Source organism: Cololabis saira, chromosome 10, assembly GCF_033807715.1.
Source record: "Cololabis saira isolate AMF1-May2022 chromosome 10, fColSai1.1, whole genome shotgun sequence".
Lineage (NCBI taxonomy): Eukaryota > Metazoa > Chordata > Actinopteri > Beloniformes > Belonidae > Cololabis > Cololabis saira.
Genome location: NC_084596.1, coordinates 11,012,902 through 11,033,750, shown reverse-complemented (window position 1 = coordinate 11,033,750; position 20,849 = coordinate 11,012,902). Strand labels below are relative to the sequence as shown.

Genomic DNA, 20,849 nt, shown 5'->3' with positions numbered 1-20,849 from the left:
TTATAGGCACTTTTTGCATCACTCCCACGGCTTTGGTTTTAACTAAATTATTTTCAACGCGGTTACTTCGACAACTTACCACGGAAATGCCTCCAAAGTCCTTCAAAGCGGGGAATAACCCTCCAGCTAACCCGCGGCCTGCTGCTCATGCTGTCTCCTCGCCCCGCGGTGATTCTCCTCCTCCGGAGAGCACCTGCGCTGCGCAGGTTCCAGCTGCGGAGTTCAGCCGGCTTAAAACCGAACTCCTCTCCGCTCTCCGCAATGATGTTGCAGCTATATTTCGGTCAGAGCTTCAGGCAGCACTTACCGATAATTTAACGTCCATTAAGTCCGAGCTGCTTTCTCTTAAAGCCGATCTTTCTGGCAGTATTTCCTCCATGAAGGCGGACGCCGCGGGTCTCGCGACCACGGTCGCTGGGATGGAGCTGTCCGTCTCAAGCTGCTCAGACGACATCGTTGCTCTCCAGAAAAAAGTGGATCACTTGTCGAAAGAATATGTGAGGCTGGAGGACAGATGCGAGGATTTGGAGTCAAGGTCTCGTCGGCAGAACGTACGGATTATTGGCGTCCCGGAGGAGGATCCTGACTCTTCATCTGCAGCCGGTGTTTCCAGGCTATTGGCGGAAGCCTTCTCCCTCGACGCAGAGCCGGTGGTTGACAGAGCTCACCGCACCCTCATGCCGAGACCGAAGCCCGGGGAGCGGCCCCGCGCAATAGTGGCAAGGCTCCATTATTACACCGACTGCGCTGACATCCTGAGAAAGGCGAGAGAGCGGCAGCGGATAAAAGTCTGGGGTATGAGCATCTCCGTGTTCCCGGATCACACAGCCAAGACAGCGCGGGCGCGCGCTGCCTTTAATGACGTGCGCCGTCAGCTGCGGGAGATTGAAGGAGTCCGGTATGGATTACTGTATCCCGCCCGGCTGCGTGTAACCCATGATGGCCAGCAGCGTGACTTCACGTCGCCAGATGAAGCCCTGACATTCATCAGGAAAATAAAAAAAGTGACTACCAGCTAGTTTTCTGGGACGACTTATCCAGCTTGATGTCCGTGCGGGACTCTGGCCCGGGGTGAGTGACTGAGTCAATTCAGAAAATGGGACTTTATGTCGTAATTTTTTATTTTTTTATTTTTTATTTATTTATTTATTTTTTTTTCTTTCCTCTTCTAACTATCAATGGGAAAAACACTGTTTTAAATTGATGGCCTAATCATTTCTCTGGTATGATGCCTTGATAAGAAAATATGCACGCACCCCTGTCTTTGCTTAAATTGTGTGCATGTGTGTGCGTGTCTGTGTGGGTGTGTGAGTGCATATATGTATATATTATTGTTCTATAGGCCAAAGATCTCCCTAATTTACGTTTGTTGTTACCCTGACAAGACAGCGATTGTCAGAATGGCTTAGATTGATGGTTTCATATGCCTCATATTTTATTTTATTTTATTTTAAGGTTTTAACTCTGCAGGAGCTAATTTTGTTTTTGTTTTTGTATTTAGCTTTATAGCCGAAAGCATCTCTTTTCGAGAATGGCTTCCTTTGAAGCCAGCACGGCTGTTTCCATCGTTTGGGGATGGGATCATCTAATGTGCGCTGGGTGGGTGGGCGGGGGTTATGGGATGTTGGCTTTTTGTCTCTGTAGGTATGTATATACTCCTGAGTTTTGTTTGTTTTGGTTTTCCCTTTTACCTCTTTTCCTTATATCTCCTCTGGTGGTGGGTGAGTCGGTCTTATTTTCTCTCAGAGAATGCCTATGAACGATCGCAATCTGCGCAAGCCTGATACTGGATCAAACATTACATTCACTAGCTGGAATGTGAAAGGTGTGAATAATCCAATTAAGCGATCAAAGATTTTTTCACATTTGAAACGCTTGGACACTGACATAGCTTTCCTTCAGGAAACTCATTTGCGAAATAAAGATCATTTCAGACTCAAGCGAGCTTGGGTGGGTGATATTTTTCATTCAAATTTTGATTCTAGGTCTAGAGGAGTAGCAATTTTGATCAACAAAAGAGTCAATTTCTCCGTCTCCAGGACAATATCCGATAAGAATGGTAGATATCTTATTGTTGCGGGCACTCTATACTGTAACCCTGTATTGTTGGTGAATATATATGCCCCTAATTTTGATGACCCCAATTTTACGGATAGGCTGTTTGGCAACCTCCCTTTCTTAAATACGCATATTACAATACTGGGCGGTGATCTGAATTGTGTTATTAATCCTTCTTTGGACCGTTCGAATCCTCGTACTTTGACTCAATCCTCTATGTCAAAATCTATTACTGATTTTACAGTCAAGAACGGGCTTGTTGATCCGTGGAGGGTCTCACATCCTGGAGATAAGGAATTCTCTTTTTTTTCACAAGTACATCAGTCATATTCACGTATTGACTATTTTTTTGTTGATGGCTCTCTTCTCCCCAAAGTTACTTCTGTCGTATACCACCCAATTGTTATTTCGGATCACGCCCCTCTAACTTTGAATATAACATGGTCTGAGCGCCCCCGTTTTTCTTCTCCCTGGAGGTTTAATCCATTGCTTTTATCCGACGATGCATTTAATGTCTCTATATCTGCTTCAATAGATGATTTCATTGCATTAAACAAAACAGATTCTACCAGTTTTTCGCTAGTATGGGAATCACTCAAAGCATATTTGCGAGGACAGATTATTTCTTATTCAGCATACGCCAGTAAAATCCGCAGGGCTAAATTACAGGAGCTCACATCTAAAATTCAGGACACAGACAGACTAAACTCAGTTAACCCGAGTCCGAGTTTACTGAAACAACGGCTTGATTTGCAGTCAAAATTCGATCTTATAGCGACAGCTGATTCTGAACGGCTCCTATTACGCGCTCATGCCAACTATTATGAACACGGCGATAAACCAAGCAGGTTATTGGCTCACCAATTAAAAAGGCAAGCAACGTCGAGACTGATTCCCAGCATTAGAGATTCTAATGGCACACTTACCACCGATCCAATCGCCATCAACACAATTTTTAAATCATACTACTCCTCTCTCTATGAGTCAGAATCTCCACTTGACACAGCAGAAATGACCTCCTTTCTTGATAATATCACTGTCCCTACTATTAATTTGGATGTGGCTAATGGCCTCGATGCTCCTTTCAGCTTGCAAGAAATTGCCGCCGCCATTGAAGCTACGCAAAGCAACAAGGCCCCTGGTCCCGATGGGTTCGGAGCTGAGTTTTTCAAAAAATTCAAAGACAAATTAGCCCCCCTTTTACTTTCAATGTACAATGAGTCCCTTGATCAGGGCTCATTGCCTCCCTCTTTAATGCAGGCGTCTATTGCCCTCCTTTTGAAGAAGGACAAGGACCCTGAATCATGCACTTCTTATAGGCCCTTGTCCTTACTGAATGTAGATGTCAAAATTTTAGCCAAAGCACTAGCAATTCGTCTTGATAAGATCCTTCCTAGCATCATATCTGAGGAGCAGAATGGTTTCATCAAGGGACGCCAGCTCTTCTATAATGTTCGTACACTTCTTAATGTGATTCTCTCTAAAGATTCTTCTCCACTCCCTGAAGTTGTTATCGCAATTGATGCTGAGAAAGCTTTTGATCATGTCGAATTTAACTATCTTTTTGCAACACTTCATAAATTCGGATTTGGACACAGGTTTATATCGTGGATTAGACTTCTTTACACTTCCCCTCAGGCCAGCATTCACACCAATGACAACTACTCCACTTATTTTACATTATCACGTGGCACGAGACAGGGCTGCCCTCTCTCCCCTTTGCTATTCGCTCTATCCGTCGAACCACTTTCAATTGCTTTAAGAACTCTTCCTCTATTTCGCGGAGTCTCTAGGTCCAATGTGGAACTTAAATTGTCACTTTATGCAGACGACCTCCTTTTATATGTATCTGACCCTTTAACCAGCATCGCACCAATATTATCTCTGTTGAAGAATTATGGATCCTTCTCCGGCTATAAGGTCAATCTTCACAAGTGTGAATGCTTCCCCATAAACTCCTCTGCTTTACAACTCAAACAATCTGATATCCCCTTTAAACTCAGCCCGTTGGGCTTTAGATACTTAGGGATTAATGTGACCCGCACTCTGCCCTCTCTTTTCACCGCTAATTTTTCCTCACTGGTAACTCGAGTGAAGGCGGACTTACAGAGGTGGAACTCCCTACCATTGTCACTGATAGGAAGAATTAACACAGTGAAAATGACTGTATTGCCTAAATTTCTTTTTTTGTTCCAATGCACTCCTTTATTTCTACCAAAATCTTTTTTTAAATCACTTGACCAAATTGTTTCCAACTTTTTATGGGCCGGTAAGACACCCAGAGTGAGGTATTCGCTTCTCCAAAAATTTAAATTTAATGGGGGTCTAGCACTACCAAACTTTATGCTTTACTATTGGTCAGCGCATATTCACAAACTAATTTATTGGCTTCAGTCTCCTGAGTTATTATGGTGCAGATTGGAGGCTCAGTCACTCTCTTCATCCTCTGTAACGGCCCTACTCTCCTCCTCTTTACCATTGAATCCCTCTAAGTTTACAAATAGCCCTGTGGTGCTTTCCTCCCTTAAGATTTGGTCACAGTTTAGGCGCCACTTTAAATTTGCTTCTCCATCCACCTATACACCTGTTACTAAGAATCATCTGTTCCCTCCATCACTAATAGACACCACTTTTATGATTTGGTACAACCGGGGCATTAAGCACTTCAGGGATCTATATAAGGATGGTATCTTTTCCACATTTTCAGATCTGAGGTCAAAGTTCAATTTGCCTGCCTCCCATTTGTTTCGCTACTTCCAGCTTCGACACTGCGCCTCTGCTCTGTTTCCATGCTTCCCTTCCCTTCCTGCTAACCAACCGTGGGATGATCTTCTAACAATGAAACTCAGTCAAAAGTCTCTGATATCTAAGATATATGCACTGTGTATGACATTTGATGATCATTCTGTAGATAAAGCTCGGGAGGGTTGGGGACGAGAGTTGGGCCTTGACTTCACAGGGGAGCTGTGGGATAAAGCTATCCGTAGCATACGATCTAGCACGCCTTGCGCTAGATTTGAACTTATTCAATTTAAGGTGCTGCATAGAGCCCACCTATCAAAATCCCGATTATCGGAAATATATCCGAATGTTGCAGACCTATGCGACAGATGCCAGGGTTCTCCATGCAATTTAAGTCATATGTTTTTCTCCTGTCCTAGGTTACAGAAATTTTGGAGTGATTATTCTGTGATCATGTCTAAAGTTCTAGGTAAAAAAGTTGTTATGGCCCCTCTCTTAGCAATATTCGGACTCACTGTTGACTCCTCACATATCAGCCCCACACAGTCAGAAGTATTGGCTTTCACATCCCTTTTAGCAAGACGTCGTATCTTACTTCTATGGAAATCCCCCAAGTCCCTGTCTATTTCTATTTGGCTTAGTGATGTTATGTTTTTTCTTAAATTGGAGAAGGTGAGATACTCTTTAAAAGGCAACGCAGCTAAATTCGTTCGCAAATGGCAATCTTTCATAGACCACTTTACCGCGTTGAAGACTCTACCCACCGACTGACCCCCCCCTCCCTTAATTTTCTTTTCATCTCCTTAATTTGTTTTTTTTATGTTTTATTTATTTCCAGTTAATGGGATATCACTTATGGGCATCTACATTCACCACTGCATTTGTTTTTTGTATGCATTTTTGCTCATACATTACTTTCCTCCTTTGATCATTTCTTGCTCATCTGTTTATTTATTATTTAACGCTACAGAGACTCTGTTCCTTAGTTAGGTTTTGTGTGTTTTAAAAAAAAAAAAAAAAAAAAAAAAGGAGACAATGTATAATGCGTGTGTTTGACTACAGATTTCCATGTTTTCATTGTATGTTGTTTCCTATAAAAAGATCAATAAAAAAAAAAAAAAAAAAAAAAAAAACATTTAAAAAAATACCGTAAGGTAATTTAGAACAGCAAAAAATGTGTGAATAAATGTGCAATTAATATTAATGCGATTAAAAAAATGTATCGTTTGACAGTCCTAATTAATATACATCTAGAAACAGAAATAATTCTCTAATTTAAAGCGACACTACGTAACTTTTACACCTTAATATCATATTTACAGAGTCATTGTGATGGTACATCAACTTCCAACAGGTTTAATGACACCTCTGTCATGGTCTGAGGGGTCTGTATCACCTTCACTGGCACTATGTAACTTTGAGGAGCATGGTAGGAACCCTGCCACACTAAAAAACTACACATTTTTACGGCTTTGACTGCTTTACGGCATACGTCACTTCCCCCTCCTTCCCGATTCGTAGTCGAGACGAAAATGGGCGGGGCTTGGAGAGCAGCTCCGCAGAAGCTGCCAAGCTGGTAACCCGTTGCTGTGTTGTGGCTGCAGCAGCTCCACACACAACAGACGTGGGGAAAAGATCGCTAATAGTTTAACTTTTCACCGCTTTCCTGCTCCGAGGCAGAACCACGGAGGCCATCCATTTATCTGAGATAACAAATTAAAAGAGTAAAAGAGTCGTCGGCTCGGTTGGATCGCGGCTGTAACGAGTCCAACCAAACATAACGTTCCTCAGTAAACAAACAAACACGCAAACAGACCGGGGTCGGATCATTCAAACGGGTTTTATTCCCCACTTAAACTTAAACTTAAACTTTATTTATTTATATAGCACCAACTCATGCAGTGTAAGTGCAACTCATGGTGCTTTACATACAGAGATAAAATAACAATCAAAAGTACAATTTAAAACATCCCATACGACCCCACCCCCCACGCATACACACACCCTCACTCACACTCATACACATGTGCATACACTCACACGCCCACACACACACACACAATAAGTGGACTGGTGACATGGCTTAGCACTAACGATCCAGGTGAGGAAAACACTACCTATGGGTGGCCGTCCACACCGAGAGGCTCCACCGGCCACGACCACAAGGAGCATCGCCACAGAGACCCCCCCAACCTGGACAGACCAGGACAGACCCCACACAGAAGGTGGAGTCCCTCCCCCAGCTACCCAGGCCTGAGGGACCCCCATGACGACACCCCCATAGGCGGAGCAGGCACACCTCCCAGTGTGGACGACCCCCCTGAGGAAACACTGGAGCTAAAAACTAAAAGATTAAAAGAAAGTAAAAAATGCCTAAAAAGTGTAAAATTTTAGAAAAATCTATACAAAACTTAAGATGAATAATAAATAACATAAAATACAAAGTCACTCAAATGTATTAAAGGTGATCAGATAAAAGCCAAGCTAAAAAGGTGTGTCTTGAGCCTCCTTTTAAAAGTATCAACGTTCTCTGCGGTCCTGAGGTTCTCTGGCAGGCTGTTCCATAAATAAGGGCCATAATGGCTGAATGCAGCCTCACCGTGGGTTTTGGTCGCGGTTCGGGGAATGGTTAAAAGGCCGGTGCCAGAGGACCTCAGGGTCCGCGAGGGTTGATACGGTAAAAGCAGATCAGATAAATAAGATGGCCCAAGACCGTTAAGACATTTAAAAACCAGTAAAAGAACCTTAAAATCAATCCTGAAGCGGACGGGGAGCCAATGCAGCGATTTTAAAACAGGTGTAATGTGCTCCCGCCCTCTGGTCCTCGTCAGCACGCGAGCGGCTGAATTCTGTAATAGTTGTAGGTTCTTAATACTCTTTTTAGGAAGACCAGAGAGCAGGGCATTACAATAATCTAAACGACATGAGATAAAAGCATGCATCAGCACCTCCGTGCTGGCCTGAGAGAGAAACGGGCGGACTCTGGCTATATTCTTAAGATGGTAAAAACCTATCTTCGTAATATTCTTTATGTGTGGAATAAAAGTGAGCTCAGAGTCAAAAATAACACCCAGGTTCTTTACACATTTCGAAGGTTTAAAATCTTGTAGTTTTGGTAAAAGTTTCTCTCTCTGGCCTTCAGGACCAATAACTAAAACTTCTGTTTTGTCCTGGTTGAGCTGTAGGAAATTATCTGCCATCCATGACTTAATATCTAAAATACAGTTAAAAAGGGCATCAAGTGGCCCTGTGTCATCAGGAGACACAGCGATGTACAGCTGTGTGTCGTCAGCGTAGCTGTGGAAGCTGATGCCGTGTCTCCTGATGACGTCCCCCAAGGGAAGCATGTAAAGGTTAAAAAGAAGCGGACCTAAAATTGACCCTTGGGGGACCCCACACTTAATTTCATGCATTCTGGAGGAACATGTATCCAAACTTACAAAGAAAGATCGATCTGTGAGATAGGAGCGGAACCAGTTAAAAACAGTACCAGAGAGGCCCACCAGGTGCTTCAGTCTGTTTAATAAAATGTGATGGTCTACTGTATCGAAGGCGGCACTAAGATCCAGTAGAACCAAGACTGTCAGTTTGCGGTTATCTAAATTGCACCTGATGTCATTTAAAATCTTTAAAAGGGCTGTCTCGGTGCTGTGGTTCATCCTAAAGCCAGACTGAAATTTCTCTGAAATATTGTTTCTTATTAAAAAATAATTTACTTGGTTAAAAACCAGCTTTTCTAAAATCTTACTTAAAAAGGGTAAGTTGGATACAGGTCTGTAGTTATTAAAAATGCTGTGATCTAAATTGCTCTTCTTCAGAAGGGGCTTCACCACCGCCATTTTAAAGGCGGCAGGGAAGACACCCGTCTGAAGAGAGTAATTTACTATATTTAAAATATGTTCCTCAAAGAATTCATAAAATGTCTTTAAAAGTGATGTGGGAATAGGATCTAAAAGGCAGGTTGTTGGGTTTACCTGGGAGAAAACTCGACCAAGGGTCCTCGCATCAACCAGGGCAAAACTCTCCAGTGTTTCCTCGGATAAAAGCAACTGTCCAGATGTGTTAAAAATGACATTTTGATGTGGTAAAAGACTGGACCTAATGTTGTCAATTTTACTTCCAAAGTGGTCTGCAAAATCCTCACAAAGATTGTCTGTTGGTGGTTGTGAGGAATTCTTAAAATGTACATTTGTTAAAAGATCGAAGGTGGAGAAAAGAAATCGAGGATTGTTTTTATTGTCTGTAATGAGTTTTGAGAAATGAGCTATCCTTGCCTGTTTGACGGTTTTATTGTAGGATTTGAGTTGTTCACGAAATATTTGATAATGTATTGTAAGTTTACTTTTTCTCCACCTTCTCTCAGCACTCCTGCATTTTCTTTTTGATTTTTTGACTTCCTCAGTTCTCCATGGGGGTGTAGGCTTAGTTTTTATGGTTTTTGTTAAAAGTGGAGCAACTGAGTTCAGCGTAGATTCCAGTTTCCTGTTAAAATTATCAACAATAAAATCACATGATGCAGGTAAAACATCAGCAGGAGTGCTCTCTAAAATCTCAATAAAATTTGCAGCCACTTCAGAAGTTAGGTAGCGTTTCCTCACCGTTCTCATCGAGGCTTCCTGATGATTAAGACTGGTGATGTTAAAAAACACGCAGTAATGGTCAGACACAGCCAGGTCGACAACAGAGGACACACCGGTGGACAGGCCATAGGTTATGACCAGGTCCAGGGTGTGTCTTCTCCAGCTAAACGCAGTTGTTGGCCAGCTCTCTGCGGTGCGATTAATTTTGTTGAGGAAAAAATATTAACTATTTGATTTGTAGCTGCAGAGGAAAAAAATAATCTCACAAGGAAAAAAAAATATTGCTCACGCCTCGGAGCCTCTTCAACATAATATAGCAGTCAAAAAAAAAAGAAAAGAAAAGTAAGAGTAATACAAAACATGTAGTGTATGTTGTACTATTATACTAATTTATTGAAACACATGGCGAGTCAAACATTTACCAAACCAGCTGCCAAACACTCCTAAACAAGTTAGCCGGAGACGTTGGTTCTGCAGAACTGCGGCAGTAATCCCTTATAAAGAGTGCAGCTCCGACCAGGAGCTTCATTCTTTAGTAGGGATTTCATATGGATCCAGACCGTTAATAATCATTATTTTCTCCATATACCGCTCCCTGGCTTCCTTGTTTAAGGTATCCCGGTAAATTCCAGTTCCTTTCCAGCAGTTTAACATCTTTTTTTTTTGCGTTCAGTCTGTTCACTTGGTGAAACAGAAAAGCGTCCCGTCTTCTCTCAAAACAAATGCACGCGACGGGACAGGAGTTTTCCGGCAGTACGCGCTGGTGCTCATGGGAAACACAGTGTTCTTTCTGGTAAAGCACTACCGCTTTTGTCCAAAAGATGCCGCCAAACTCAGAAAAGCTGAAAGTTACGGTGCTGCTTTAAATGCTGAAAGATAAACGGGAGCAAATGTGCACAATGATGTACTTAAGGATGAAGATCGTGTAATAAATGCATCTTAACTTCTCATCCAAACCATTTCAGAACAACTGTTTTATATCGTTTTCAAAAATACATAATTAACTGACCAGTGGTCGCATGGTGTAATTTAACTGCGGGAATGCAGCGCTGATCATCGTATGGACGACTAATCCACTTACTGACTCATTTCAGTCATGCATCAAATGTTGAGTCCGTGATCAGTGTGCTTCGACTGTAGGCTTCAGTGTCCAATAAGTCACACGGTTTGGGCACAGAGGAGAGATATTAGCAGGCGATTGGATTAGATGGTCATATGTGATCAATCAGCTCGGCGGGACAGACTCCCGGAGTCATGTTGAGATGGTATGCTGTCAGGGAGGATGGTTCCTCCATGTTCAGCATCTACACGGTCCGTTGGGGCAGAGTCCACCGTTTCATAAAGGCACTAGCGTTACAGTCTCGGTCTGTCCTTGTAAACCCAAACAAAATAATTAACTCTAGGAAACAAAAATCTGTAAAAGTCACGGTATGTGGACATATGGACGTGAGACTCGGTAGACCAACTACAGGCCACTGAGAAATGTAACTCTTTCACAATAAAACACTAAGATACGGAAGAGTATTAGGGCCAGGCAGGAAAAAAATTTAAAAAAGACGAAATTTTTTTTCATTATGCACTTCGAGAAAAAAGTCGAAATGTTGAGAAAAAAGTTGAAATATCGAGAATAAAGTCAACCTTCCGAGACTATAACAAACAGCGCCTGTGACACGTACAAAATGGCTTCAGTAACAAAGACATTCTTTCTCTTTTAGCTCATAAAGACGGTGTAGTTATCAGTATTAGGACTTTCCTAACTGGATTTGATGGGCCAGAGGAGACATTTCGACTTTATTCACGAAATTGTATTTCAACTTTATCCTCGAAATTTCGACTTTATTCACGAAATTTCGACTTTATTCTAGAAATTGTACTTCAACATTAATCTTGACATTTCGCCTTTTTTCTCGACATTTCGACTTTTTTCTCGAAATTATATTTCAACATTAATCTCGACATTTCGACTTTTTTCTCAAAGTGCACAATAAAAAAAAATCTCTCAAATATTTTTTGTCCTTCATGGCCCCAATACTCTTCCGTACTAAGAAGTCCCTCAACAGAAACGTGAAAAATACACGTCTTTGTGCTTAAAAACATATGGTGGGTGAGAAAAGTTTATAAAAATGGATAAAAGCAACATAAACTGTCAAACTTGTAACAGTTTTGTACGATTTGTGACTGAAGACATCGGCGAGGAGCGAAAATGTGGCATCACGGATGGAAGATGGAGGTTTCTTAGAAAAAAAATATGCCAGAAAGATTTGTTCGGTCATCCCAAACCGCGTGGGGAAATGAGTTCTGGTCTGATGGCCTCAACTCCAGCAGGTACGTCCATCGCACAGCTAACACAGAGCATCACCATCAGTGAAGCATGGTGGGGTAGTATCACGGTTGGGGACGGCGTCACTTCAGCTCGGCGGAAAAGCTGAAAAATGAAGACGTTTTTACATTTCAATCAAAGGGAAACAGAAACCTAAATCCCAATGAAGGCCTAACGAATGACTCAAAAAACAGTCTGAAGTATGTTGAACTTTTTTGCAGAGGAAAGTGCACTAAAAGTCCAGAGTTTAGGTGCGTGAAGGTGCTTCCACAAAGCAGTAGTCGGAAGGGTGTTCAGACTCATGCAATCAAGATTTAAAACATACAAGAAGGTTTTGGTTGCAGATTGTGGAGACGTGGAAACATGTGACCTCCACTTTACGAACCGATGTTACCCGAAGTGCAAAGCTACGACTCCGTCACATATTTGACCAAAATGAAACACATCAATGCTGCTTTTGTTTGCCACGCCCGACAATCGGGATGTGTGTTTGAAAAGAACGAGGCCTGACTTTATACAGTGAGAGGTGCATCCAGGTCAGAGAAATGTGCTCCTGTTTACACGACAAATACGATCATAGTGGTGACCGATTTCCTCCCAGCCCTTCTGCGATGCGTCAGAGAGACACCTCAGCGGCCAGCGTAACATCCTCTTAACTGTTCACCTAAAACGGACCTCAAGCGTAACTCGCTTTTCTTGAGCAGCATCCATCAGCCTGGATAAAACCAGCTGGGATAAAGCGTGTAAACACGAAAAAACATGGCATTTCCAGAAGTATTTACCCAAAGATCATGCGTGTGAGAAGATGCTTCACTCTGTAACTCAATTGTGCAGCTTTGAGGAGTTCCAACAACTGCAGCAGAGTCAGATGTCTCCCCTCTAGCTGATCACATCACAACAGCCTCGAGTCACATCCATCCAGTTAAACTCGTCTTCGTGCAAAAATGAACATCTTTTGAATGAGGACCGGCAGTGATGCCTTCCAAATAGATGCTGGATCAACAATGTGATCAGAACATGTATTTTTAATTTATTTTTTGACTTTTTAAAATGTTTCTCTTCTGTTTTTTCTATCAGGGCAACCATAAAGACTAATTCTGCCCTCGTGTGTTTGCAGAACTGCATTAACCGTTCAGCCCCAACCAATCACACCAGCAAATACAACATGCAGTTTCCTACCTTGCTGTCATGCTGCGCCACAAGTGAGAAGCTGCGGGTACAGAAAAAAACAAAAAAGCAGGACTTTAGTACAAGAATAATGACAGAGAAACGGCTTGTTTGTCATGTTTTTGGCTCATCTCCACTTTCAGTTGCACATTTTACCCCCAAGAATCGAAACTGAAACCAAGCCTCCTTTTATCTGTGTGATTTAAAGGACTGTGTTTGAGTTACCATATTAAGTTAGCTGCAATCACAGATAACTCTGTAGTATTACTTTATTATGCCAATTTAGTGAAATAATATCAAAAACAACATTAAAACACTTTAAAATATTATCATATTTATCACAAAAGAGTGTGTGAATACAGTGTGTGAGTATAATTATAGTATAGTTAGTTATTATAAATACTTGTTAATAAATGATTAGTGAATGGGGGTAGGATTAAATAAGTTTACACTACTTCCTACTCCTTTTTGCACATGTAAATTAAGATATTAAGTGTTAAAGGATGAAATTCTTAGTTTTTTTGTTTGTTTTGTCTTCTTATCTTCTCTTTTAATTGTTGTCTTTTGCATGTATAAAATAAAAATCAAATCAAATCAAAATAAAGTTTAAATGAAGTTGAAGGCAACACTGTGCTTATTCAGTCGTGTAAAAAGTTAGTAACGTCTGTTTTACTCTGGTATATTTTGATGCATAAAAACCTAAATAAAAGATTATCTAATTCCATATGTGACCTACTATGTTGAGGTATGGGGAAATGCCTGTACAAAATATTCAGTAAATTTTCATTTTGCAAAAAAGAGCCATAAGAATAATCAGTAGAAAACGATATGGAGATCCAACAAATCCATTGTTCCTTCAGTTAAAATTGTTGAAATTTCATGAATTAGTAGAAAATAGTATTCTGCAAATTATGTTTAAAGCTCATAAAAAACTTTACCAATCAACATTCCTAAAAGATTTGAAAAAAGAGAAAGCAAGTATAACTTTAAAGGAACAGAGATCAGTTCATGGAACAATCTGAATAAAGAAGCCAAAGAATCCAAATCAAACATTGCATTCAAAAGAACACTTAAAACCAGTATGTTAAGGAAATATAATGAAATATGTCAGTTACGTTTGATTGACATACCCATTGTCATGAAAGGTATAAACATTGTTTGTTGTTGTTTGAATGGTATTAACTGAATTTTAACTTGGGAACTAAAAAGGAACGTGACTGTCTGTGTTGGCCGGCAGTTATTTCATTTTATTATTTTGTTTATTTTGTTGTTGTTTTTTAATTTACGTTCTTTGTAAATTGATTCCTTGTGGTAAAGGGGTAGATTAAATAAGATTATCCCTTTCATTCAGAATTTAGGAACGTTTGTGCTTATATTACATTTTTTCTTTTATTTCAATCAATGAATGAAATAAAGAATAAATAAATAAGTAGATAAATAAATGACAGTGTTTCAAAATATTAAGCAAATGCAATCTGCGAAGCAACTACATGTAACTTCTTTCCTTACCATCATCTATCGATTAAAACTGAGGCCAAGAAGCAAAGAAAAAGATAATAAGTAGCCTCTAGTCATAACCTTTGAGCGGCAGTAACTTGAAGTAGCCACTTCCTCCATCTTCGTCACAACGTTGCTTCAGGTCAAGTTTTTTGGGAATTCCCTTGTGCACAGCTCTCTCAAGGTCCCGGCACGTTATTAAACAGGGTTCAGGTCTGGATGTTGACCAGCTCATTCCAAGACCTTCTAAGATGTGGACCTGCACGCCTCCTGTCTTTCTAAGAACCTTTGTAGCCAGATCCTAGACCAGTCCTAGAAAGCTTGGCCGCGGTTGTGAAAAATCTTTCTCACGAGCAGATTGATGTGCCGTCGCAGCTGCTTCTCCAAGACCTCTGCTTACGTCTTTCCCTATTGGCATCACGTTAACAGATCATTAAACGGCCAAAACGTCTAGTTTCATTGAGACCTGCACACCTGCTGATAATCAATACATCAAGGACTGGTGATCGGTAGCTGCGCTGACGTTCTTAAGTCCTGACGAGGATAGTAGGTTGTTTTTCTTTTGTTCACCAAGGCATTAGCCTAACCTCAGTAGGAACTATGAATTTTAATCTCTTAGCTGTGCATAGGTGACCATGTCCTGACTTTCTTTTTTTCTTGCAATTTTAGTCCATCTTATTTTTGCTGCTTTTTTTAAACTGGTTTTTATGGTAGCACTTTGAGATTTGATTCAAATATAAAGTGCTTTATAAATAAAATGTATCATTATTATTATTATTATTATTAGGTACTTAACATTTCCCAAGTACTGTTTTTGGTTTTGTTCTTTGTAAATAATCTCGCAGCGAAACAAGTCATATAGTTTTCGTTTGTCTGAGTTTGCATTTTCTTATGTTTTTACACAAAAATGCTTTATTACCAAAAGCTTAAGCTTAAGAAAAAGTCCTGAGGTTGCACATCGACTTCATTTCCACCTCGACTGATTTCATCTGTGGTCTTTTTCTGCTAATGCGTAACGGATGCATTTACATAAGAGATGCACGTGGCAGGTATCCCAGCCCGGCGCCTCATCCTTAATCATCAGCCCGAGGAAAACCCTCCCCTAAGCCCAGTGCTGCTCGTCTGGAAACATCGACCCGTGACCTTTGACCCGTACAGTAAAATAGTCTATTCACATTTATGGATGATGCAGCGCTGGGATGCATTTTAGCCAAGGTGAAATTTCCTTTGGACAAATGAAGTTAATATCTTCTTTCTTATTTTACTGTCACATGTATGCTTATATAACGGACTACGTTGCTGGATATTTCCTTAATTTAACTCTGTCTGGAAGCACTTCCTGGAACTGAGTCTCCAAAACCAGGAATTTACTCAATGTGGTTTGAAAAGATCAATTCTTATGTTCATGTATTTTTAAGTGTTTTGCTTTTGATGTCAAAGATATAAGCAACAATATAATGTTTTCTGTTGTATTTAGTTTCAGGAAAAGAGTGATTAAAGTCTGACATAAGATTATTCTTCATATTTCTGAAACAAAAACTACAAAAAACTTGCTGCACTCATTTATCAAAGGAAAGAAACCTTAAAAATACATTAATTGCCTTTATATTTTCAGGAATTTGTAGATTGATCAATAAGTTACTTTCTTCAGGTTGAGTAGCAGATGTATTTAAAATCTATTTCATAATGTTATACTTTGTTTCTTACTGTGTTTCAGTAAACAGGCTCCTGAAAATAAATCAACTTCACTACAAAGTTTCAAACGACAAATATTTACAACATAATTTCAGCTTCTTAGATGAAGCATCTTCCAGTTTGTAGATGAAACAAAGCAAACGATCACATGTGACTCGCTCGTCCGTCTCGACTCGGACTGAGACGCATCACATCGTCACGCTGCGTGATTAATATGAACGTGTGCTACCGGTGGATCTGGACCGAACCAGGTCTCCGGCAGTTGCCATGACGACCAGCAGAGCCAGCAGGATTGCCAGGAGGCTGTAGGCTCGGAACGAGCTGAAGGCCACAAACCTGCAGAGACACAAAACGGCGGTTTTAGTCGCTGACCAGACATCACGGCTTCCTGTTGCACATCTGGAGGGTTATATGCTTCTTATGGAGCGATAATAGGGATAATATTCATGTTTTCTTTTTAAAAAGTGCTGCTGCTAAATGCATTCAATAAAAATACCAAAGTTTAGTGCTGATAGATGTTCATTATTAAAGTTATTTTACTTAATTTGTCATCCTGATCTGTCCACTGGCAATCTATCCTCTGACTACGCTGTAAAAAACAGGAGAAGAAAACAAGTCTTCATGCATGTACAGTCCTGACTCCATAAACTGGAAACAACTGAGTGTGTGGGGATTTCTCCAGCCAATCTCCTGCAGGGGGAGGGTTCATGCTTGTGACGGGGGTGTTTTCTCAAGAACCAGAAATCACTGACCCAGCCTTTAAGACTAATCCCATCCATAACGGAATGACAATAATCACATTACAGAATATTCTACATTTAAATGAATGTTCAAATATCCGTTACTGACAATGATTTCATTTTTTACCACAAAAACTGTAATAAAATGATAACAACACATGTAATATTAGAATTAAACTTGTCAAAGCACACACACTTTACTTTCCGTTTTACCTTTTTTACACACAACAGTCAGAGAAAACATGTGTTGACACATACAACATATTTTCAACATTTTTTTTAAGTATTTGTTTAAGTCACTATTTTTAAATGTGACTTTTTAATGACAAACAATACATTTTTACAGATGTAGGTTTTTAACGGCAACTTCAAACTGAACATTTAAAACTAAACTTTGTTGGTATTGGGTTGGTATTTGCATTTTTAAATATGTTTAAATACAAGTTTTGCAATATTATTATGTTATATTATCTCGTATTTTCATGTGAATAACTGGTTTGGTCTAAGATATCCCTTAAGATATACAAATAGAAAAAAAAAACAAGTTTTAGGAGAAATTCTGCAAATTCATCTGAAATGTCAGGGGTGTTTGTGTGATTTCCTGGATGTTTGAGGTGAAAGGAAAGTCATTGTTAATTCCAAGCAGCGTGATGCTGGAGTCAGATATATCCCTGCGTCATGATGCCTACCCGAGCCCCGCGTTGGCTGCAGCGAACAGGGCTGAAGTCCTGCACGGACTCTGCTTCCAGCTGAGCAGGCGGGACGGGCGGAGTCCTGCGGGGCCGGCAGACGCCTGCTGCGGCCCCTGCGGGCCCTGCTGGGGCCCCTGGGGGCCCTCCGGCCCCTCCGGCCCCGGGGCCCCGGCAGCCGCCTCCCCATCACCGACACGTCCAGCTGTCCGGCTCCCCAGCATCGCTGCACGACCGGGCTCCCTCAGATCTGCCGCTCCCTGTCTCCAGCAGAAACTGCTGTCAAGTCCACGGGGGAGTTGACGGTCCATTTCCTGTCTGGGCATTTCAAAATAAAAGCCACACTGACTTGTAAACTTCAGGTAGAAACCAACCAGAATCAGATTCTACGGAAGAGTATTAGGGGCCATGCAGGGGAAAAAATATTTGAGAGGGGAAGATTTTTTTTTATTCTGCTCTTCGTGAAAAAAGTCGAAATGTCGAGAATAATGTTGAAATACAATTTTGAGAAAAAAGTCGAAATGTCGAGATGAATGTTGAAATACTATAGGGTTTGGTTGTCTTGACGTCATCGCTTGGCAGAGACGTTATACTGGAAGCTACCTTAGCTGCTCTTTGGGCCACTGCACACTGTGTACAGACGTGCTCCCTCTTTGTTTTGTCTTAGCCTACCGGTAGTTGTAATTGTTACTTTCCGTTATTCTGTAACCATGGTAACCCGTTGCTGTGTTGTAGCTGCAGCAGCTCCACACATAACAGACGTGGGGAAAAGATCGCTAATGGTTTAACTTTCACCACTTTCCTGCTCGGAGGCAGAACCACAGAGACCAAGTATCTGAGATAACAGAGTGAAAGAGCCGTCGGCTCACTTGGATCGCGGCTGTAAGACGACCAAACATAACCTTTCACAGTAAACCACAAACAAACACTCACACAGACCGGGGTCGGATCATTCACACGGGTATTATTCCCACTTCTCCAGCTAAACGCAGTTGCTGGCCAGCTCTCTGCTGTGCGATTAACCCCAATCTTCAGATAAAACTAGTTTGTTGAGGAAAAAATATTAACTCTATTTGTAGCTGCAGAGGAAAAAAATTATCCGACGAGGAAAACAAAAATATTGCTCACGCCTCGGAGCCTCTTCCGCATAATATAGCGGTCAATAAAGAAAAAGAAAAAAGTAAGAGTAATACAAAACATGTACAAATTTATTGAAACACATGGCGAGTCAAACATTTACCAAAGCAGCTGCCAAACACTCTAACACTCACTAAAGAGTGGAGCTCCGACAAGGAGCTCCACTCTTTAGTAGGGATTTCATATGGATCCAGACCGTTAATAATCATTATTTTCTCCCTGGCTTCCTTGTTTAAGGTATCCCGGTAAATTCCAGTTCCTTTCCGGCATTTTAACATCTTTTTTTGGTTCCCTCTGTTCATTTGGTGCTACCACACTGCTACTACACTGCGTTTTTTTTACACTCACGAGGCTGCCAACACGGCCGCCGCGTCCCAGAATGCACCTTGGTGACCAAGCCCTATTTCAAGAATAAAGTCAAAATTTCGTGAATAAAAGACGATATTTCGAGAATAAAGTTGAAATACAATTTCGTGAATAAAGTCGAAATGTCTCCTCTGGCCCATCAAATCCAGTTAGGAGAGCGACTGACAGCTATGCAGCAGCAGCCGTAACTAACTAACTAATGGCACTTTTACACTAGTACCTACTCAACTCGCCTCCACTCGCCTTGCTCTCGTTTGTTTTTAGACACCCAGATGAGAAGTAGGCGGGATTGGAGCAAAGCTGCTGTGGCGTATTTGATTGTGTATCTAAACATAGAAGACAATAACACTAGAGATGTAGAACCTGGAGGAGATGATAGATGTGCTGCTGGGTCTGTGGCTTGTGTTCCATATCAAGTTAAAAAATGAGAGTGAAAGAAGCTTAAAGCAACAAAGCTTTTTTTTGTTTGTCTCAGCACTGCTGAAAAGTCAGCTGGAGCCGCGAGCAGCTATGAAGTGACAGAGCTCCTGGTGGATCTGGTCGTTCCTTATCGTCTAGATCCCTTTTTAATTCTCTCCTCAGCACCAGGTTTATGAACATTTGCACCTCAGAGTTGGATCACCAAACAGACTTCTGCTGCCGTTGCTGGTGGAATAAAATTAACCGCCGTCAGAGTCTCTTTCGCTGATGTCACATCCTGACTCAGACGTCTGACTCCAACCCCCCGACCAATCGGTGGCCTGTAGTGTGATGACATCACAGCTCGACTCAGCCACTTAGAACCTCAGCAGAGTAGTTACAGAAAAGTATCTACTCGTCACGTTAGATCCCTAGTGGGAAAGAACCAAACCAAGAGGATGGAAGAAGAGGAGTCGGGCTGAGTAGGTGCTAGTGGAAAAACGCCAATATCATGTGTTTGTTCCCAGTTCCTCCAGTGTGGATTGACTGGAGGTTATTTCTGGACCTTTCCGAGGGGAAGTCTGCTGGAACCCACAGCCAGTCTGCAACGCCAGTAGGGTCTTTTGCAGGCCGACCAACCGCCGGTTCCAGTGGAGTTCTGCTAGTCTTCGTTTCTGCTCTGCCACTCATTTCAGAAGCGTTTTCAGTAGCACCTTGAAGTGAACATGTTTGCACAAATTTGACCAGAATTCTTCCGCCCATTTCCGATACAGTACTAGGCAGTACGAGGAAACAGAGGCTTTAAAAGACCTCTTCAGAAACCCTATGGGTGATGGTCCTACTATGCTTACGTCTGACTTCATGTGGAGAAAATAAAACAGAACTTTACCAATAGAAAAATTTGCATTCATTATTCTGAAATTATTACTCAAGTAAACTCAATTTTATTTATTAAGCACTTTCAAAAACAACACAGTTGGTTAAATTGCTGTACACCAACAGAATGGAGATTACAAAAACAATAGAGGAATAAGATAGAAAGAGAAAACAAACTATAATGCTGATCAATACGATCAACATCTCAAAATTGGGATAAAATATGTGTATTAAGTGTGTTTTAATCTCATACATGCTACATCTAGGGCAGGGGTTGGCAACCCAAAAGGTTGAAAGAGCCATATTGGACCAAAAACACAAAAAACCAATATGTCTGGATCCGCAAAAAATGAAGTCTTGTATCAGCCTTAGAATGAAAGCAAATGGCGAAATGTTGAGAAAAAAGTCAAAATTTTTCGAGAAAAAAGTCGAAATGTTGAGAAAAAAGTTGAAATGTCGAGAAAAAAGTCATAATTTCGAGAAAAAAGTCGAAATGTCGAGAAAAAAGTCAAAATTTCGAGAAAAAAGTCAAAATGTTGAGAAAAAAGTCAAAATGTTGAGATTAATGTTGAAGTACAATTTC

At 41.0% G+C, this 20,849-nt stretch overlaps 1 protein-coding gene across 1 annotated transcript in view; it reads right to left on the bottom strand.

Annotated features, from left to right (window-relative positions):
• The window catches only part of retreg1 (reticulophagy regulator 1), a 42,773-nt gene extending 25,019 nt beyond the window's left edge, over positions 1 to 17,754 (bottom strand). Inside the window, exons 1-3 of the mRNA XM_061730985.1 lie at positions 17,489 to 17,754; positions 16,289 to 16,395; positions 12,880 to 12,910 (exon numbers count right to left, since the gene is read on the bottom strand). Of these exons, the coding sequence (XP_061586969.1) occupies positions 12,880 to 12,910; positions 16,289 to 16,395; positions 17,489 to 17,712 (362 nt within the window). The 5' untranslated portion in view covers positions 17,713 to 17,754. The remainder of the gene's footprint in view (positions 1 to 12,879; positions 12,911 to 16,288; positions 16,396 to 17,488) is intronic.
• Between the last annotated feature and the right edge of the window lie 3,095 nt (positions 17,755 to 20,849).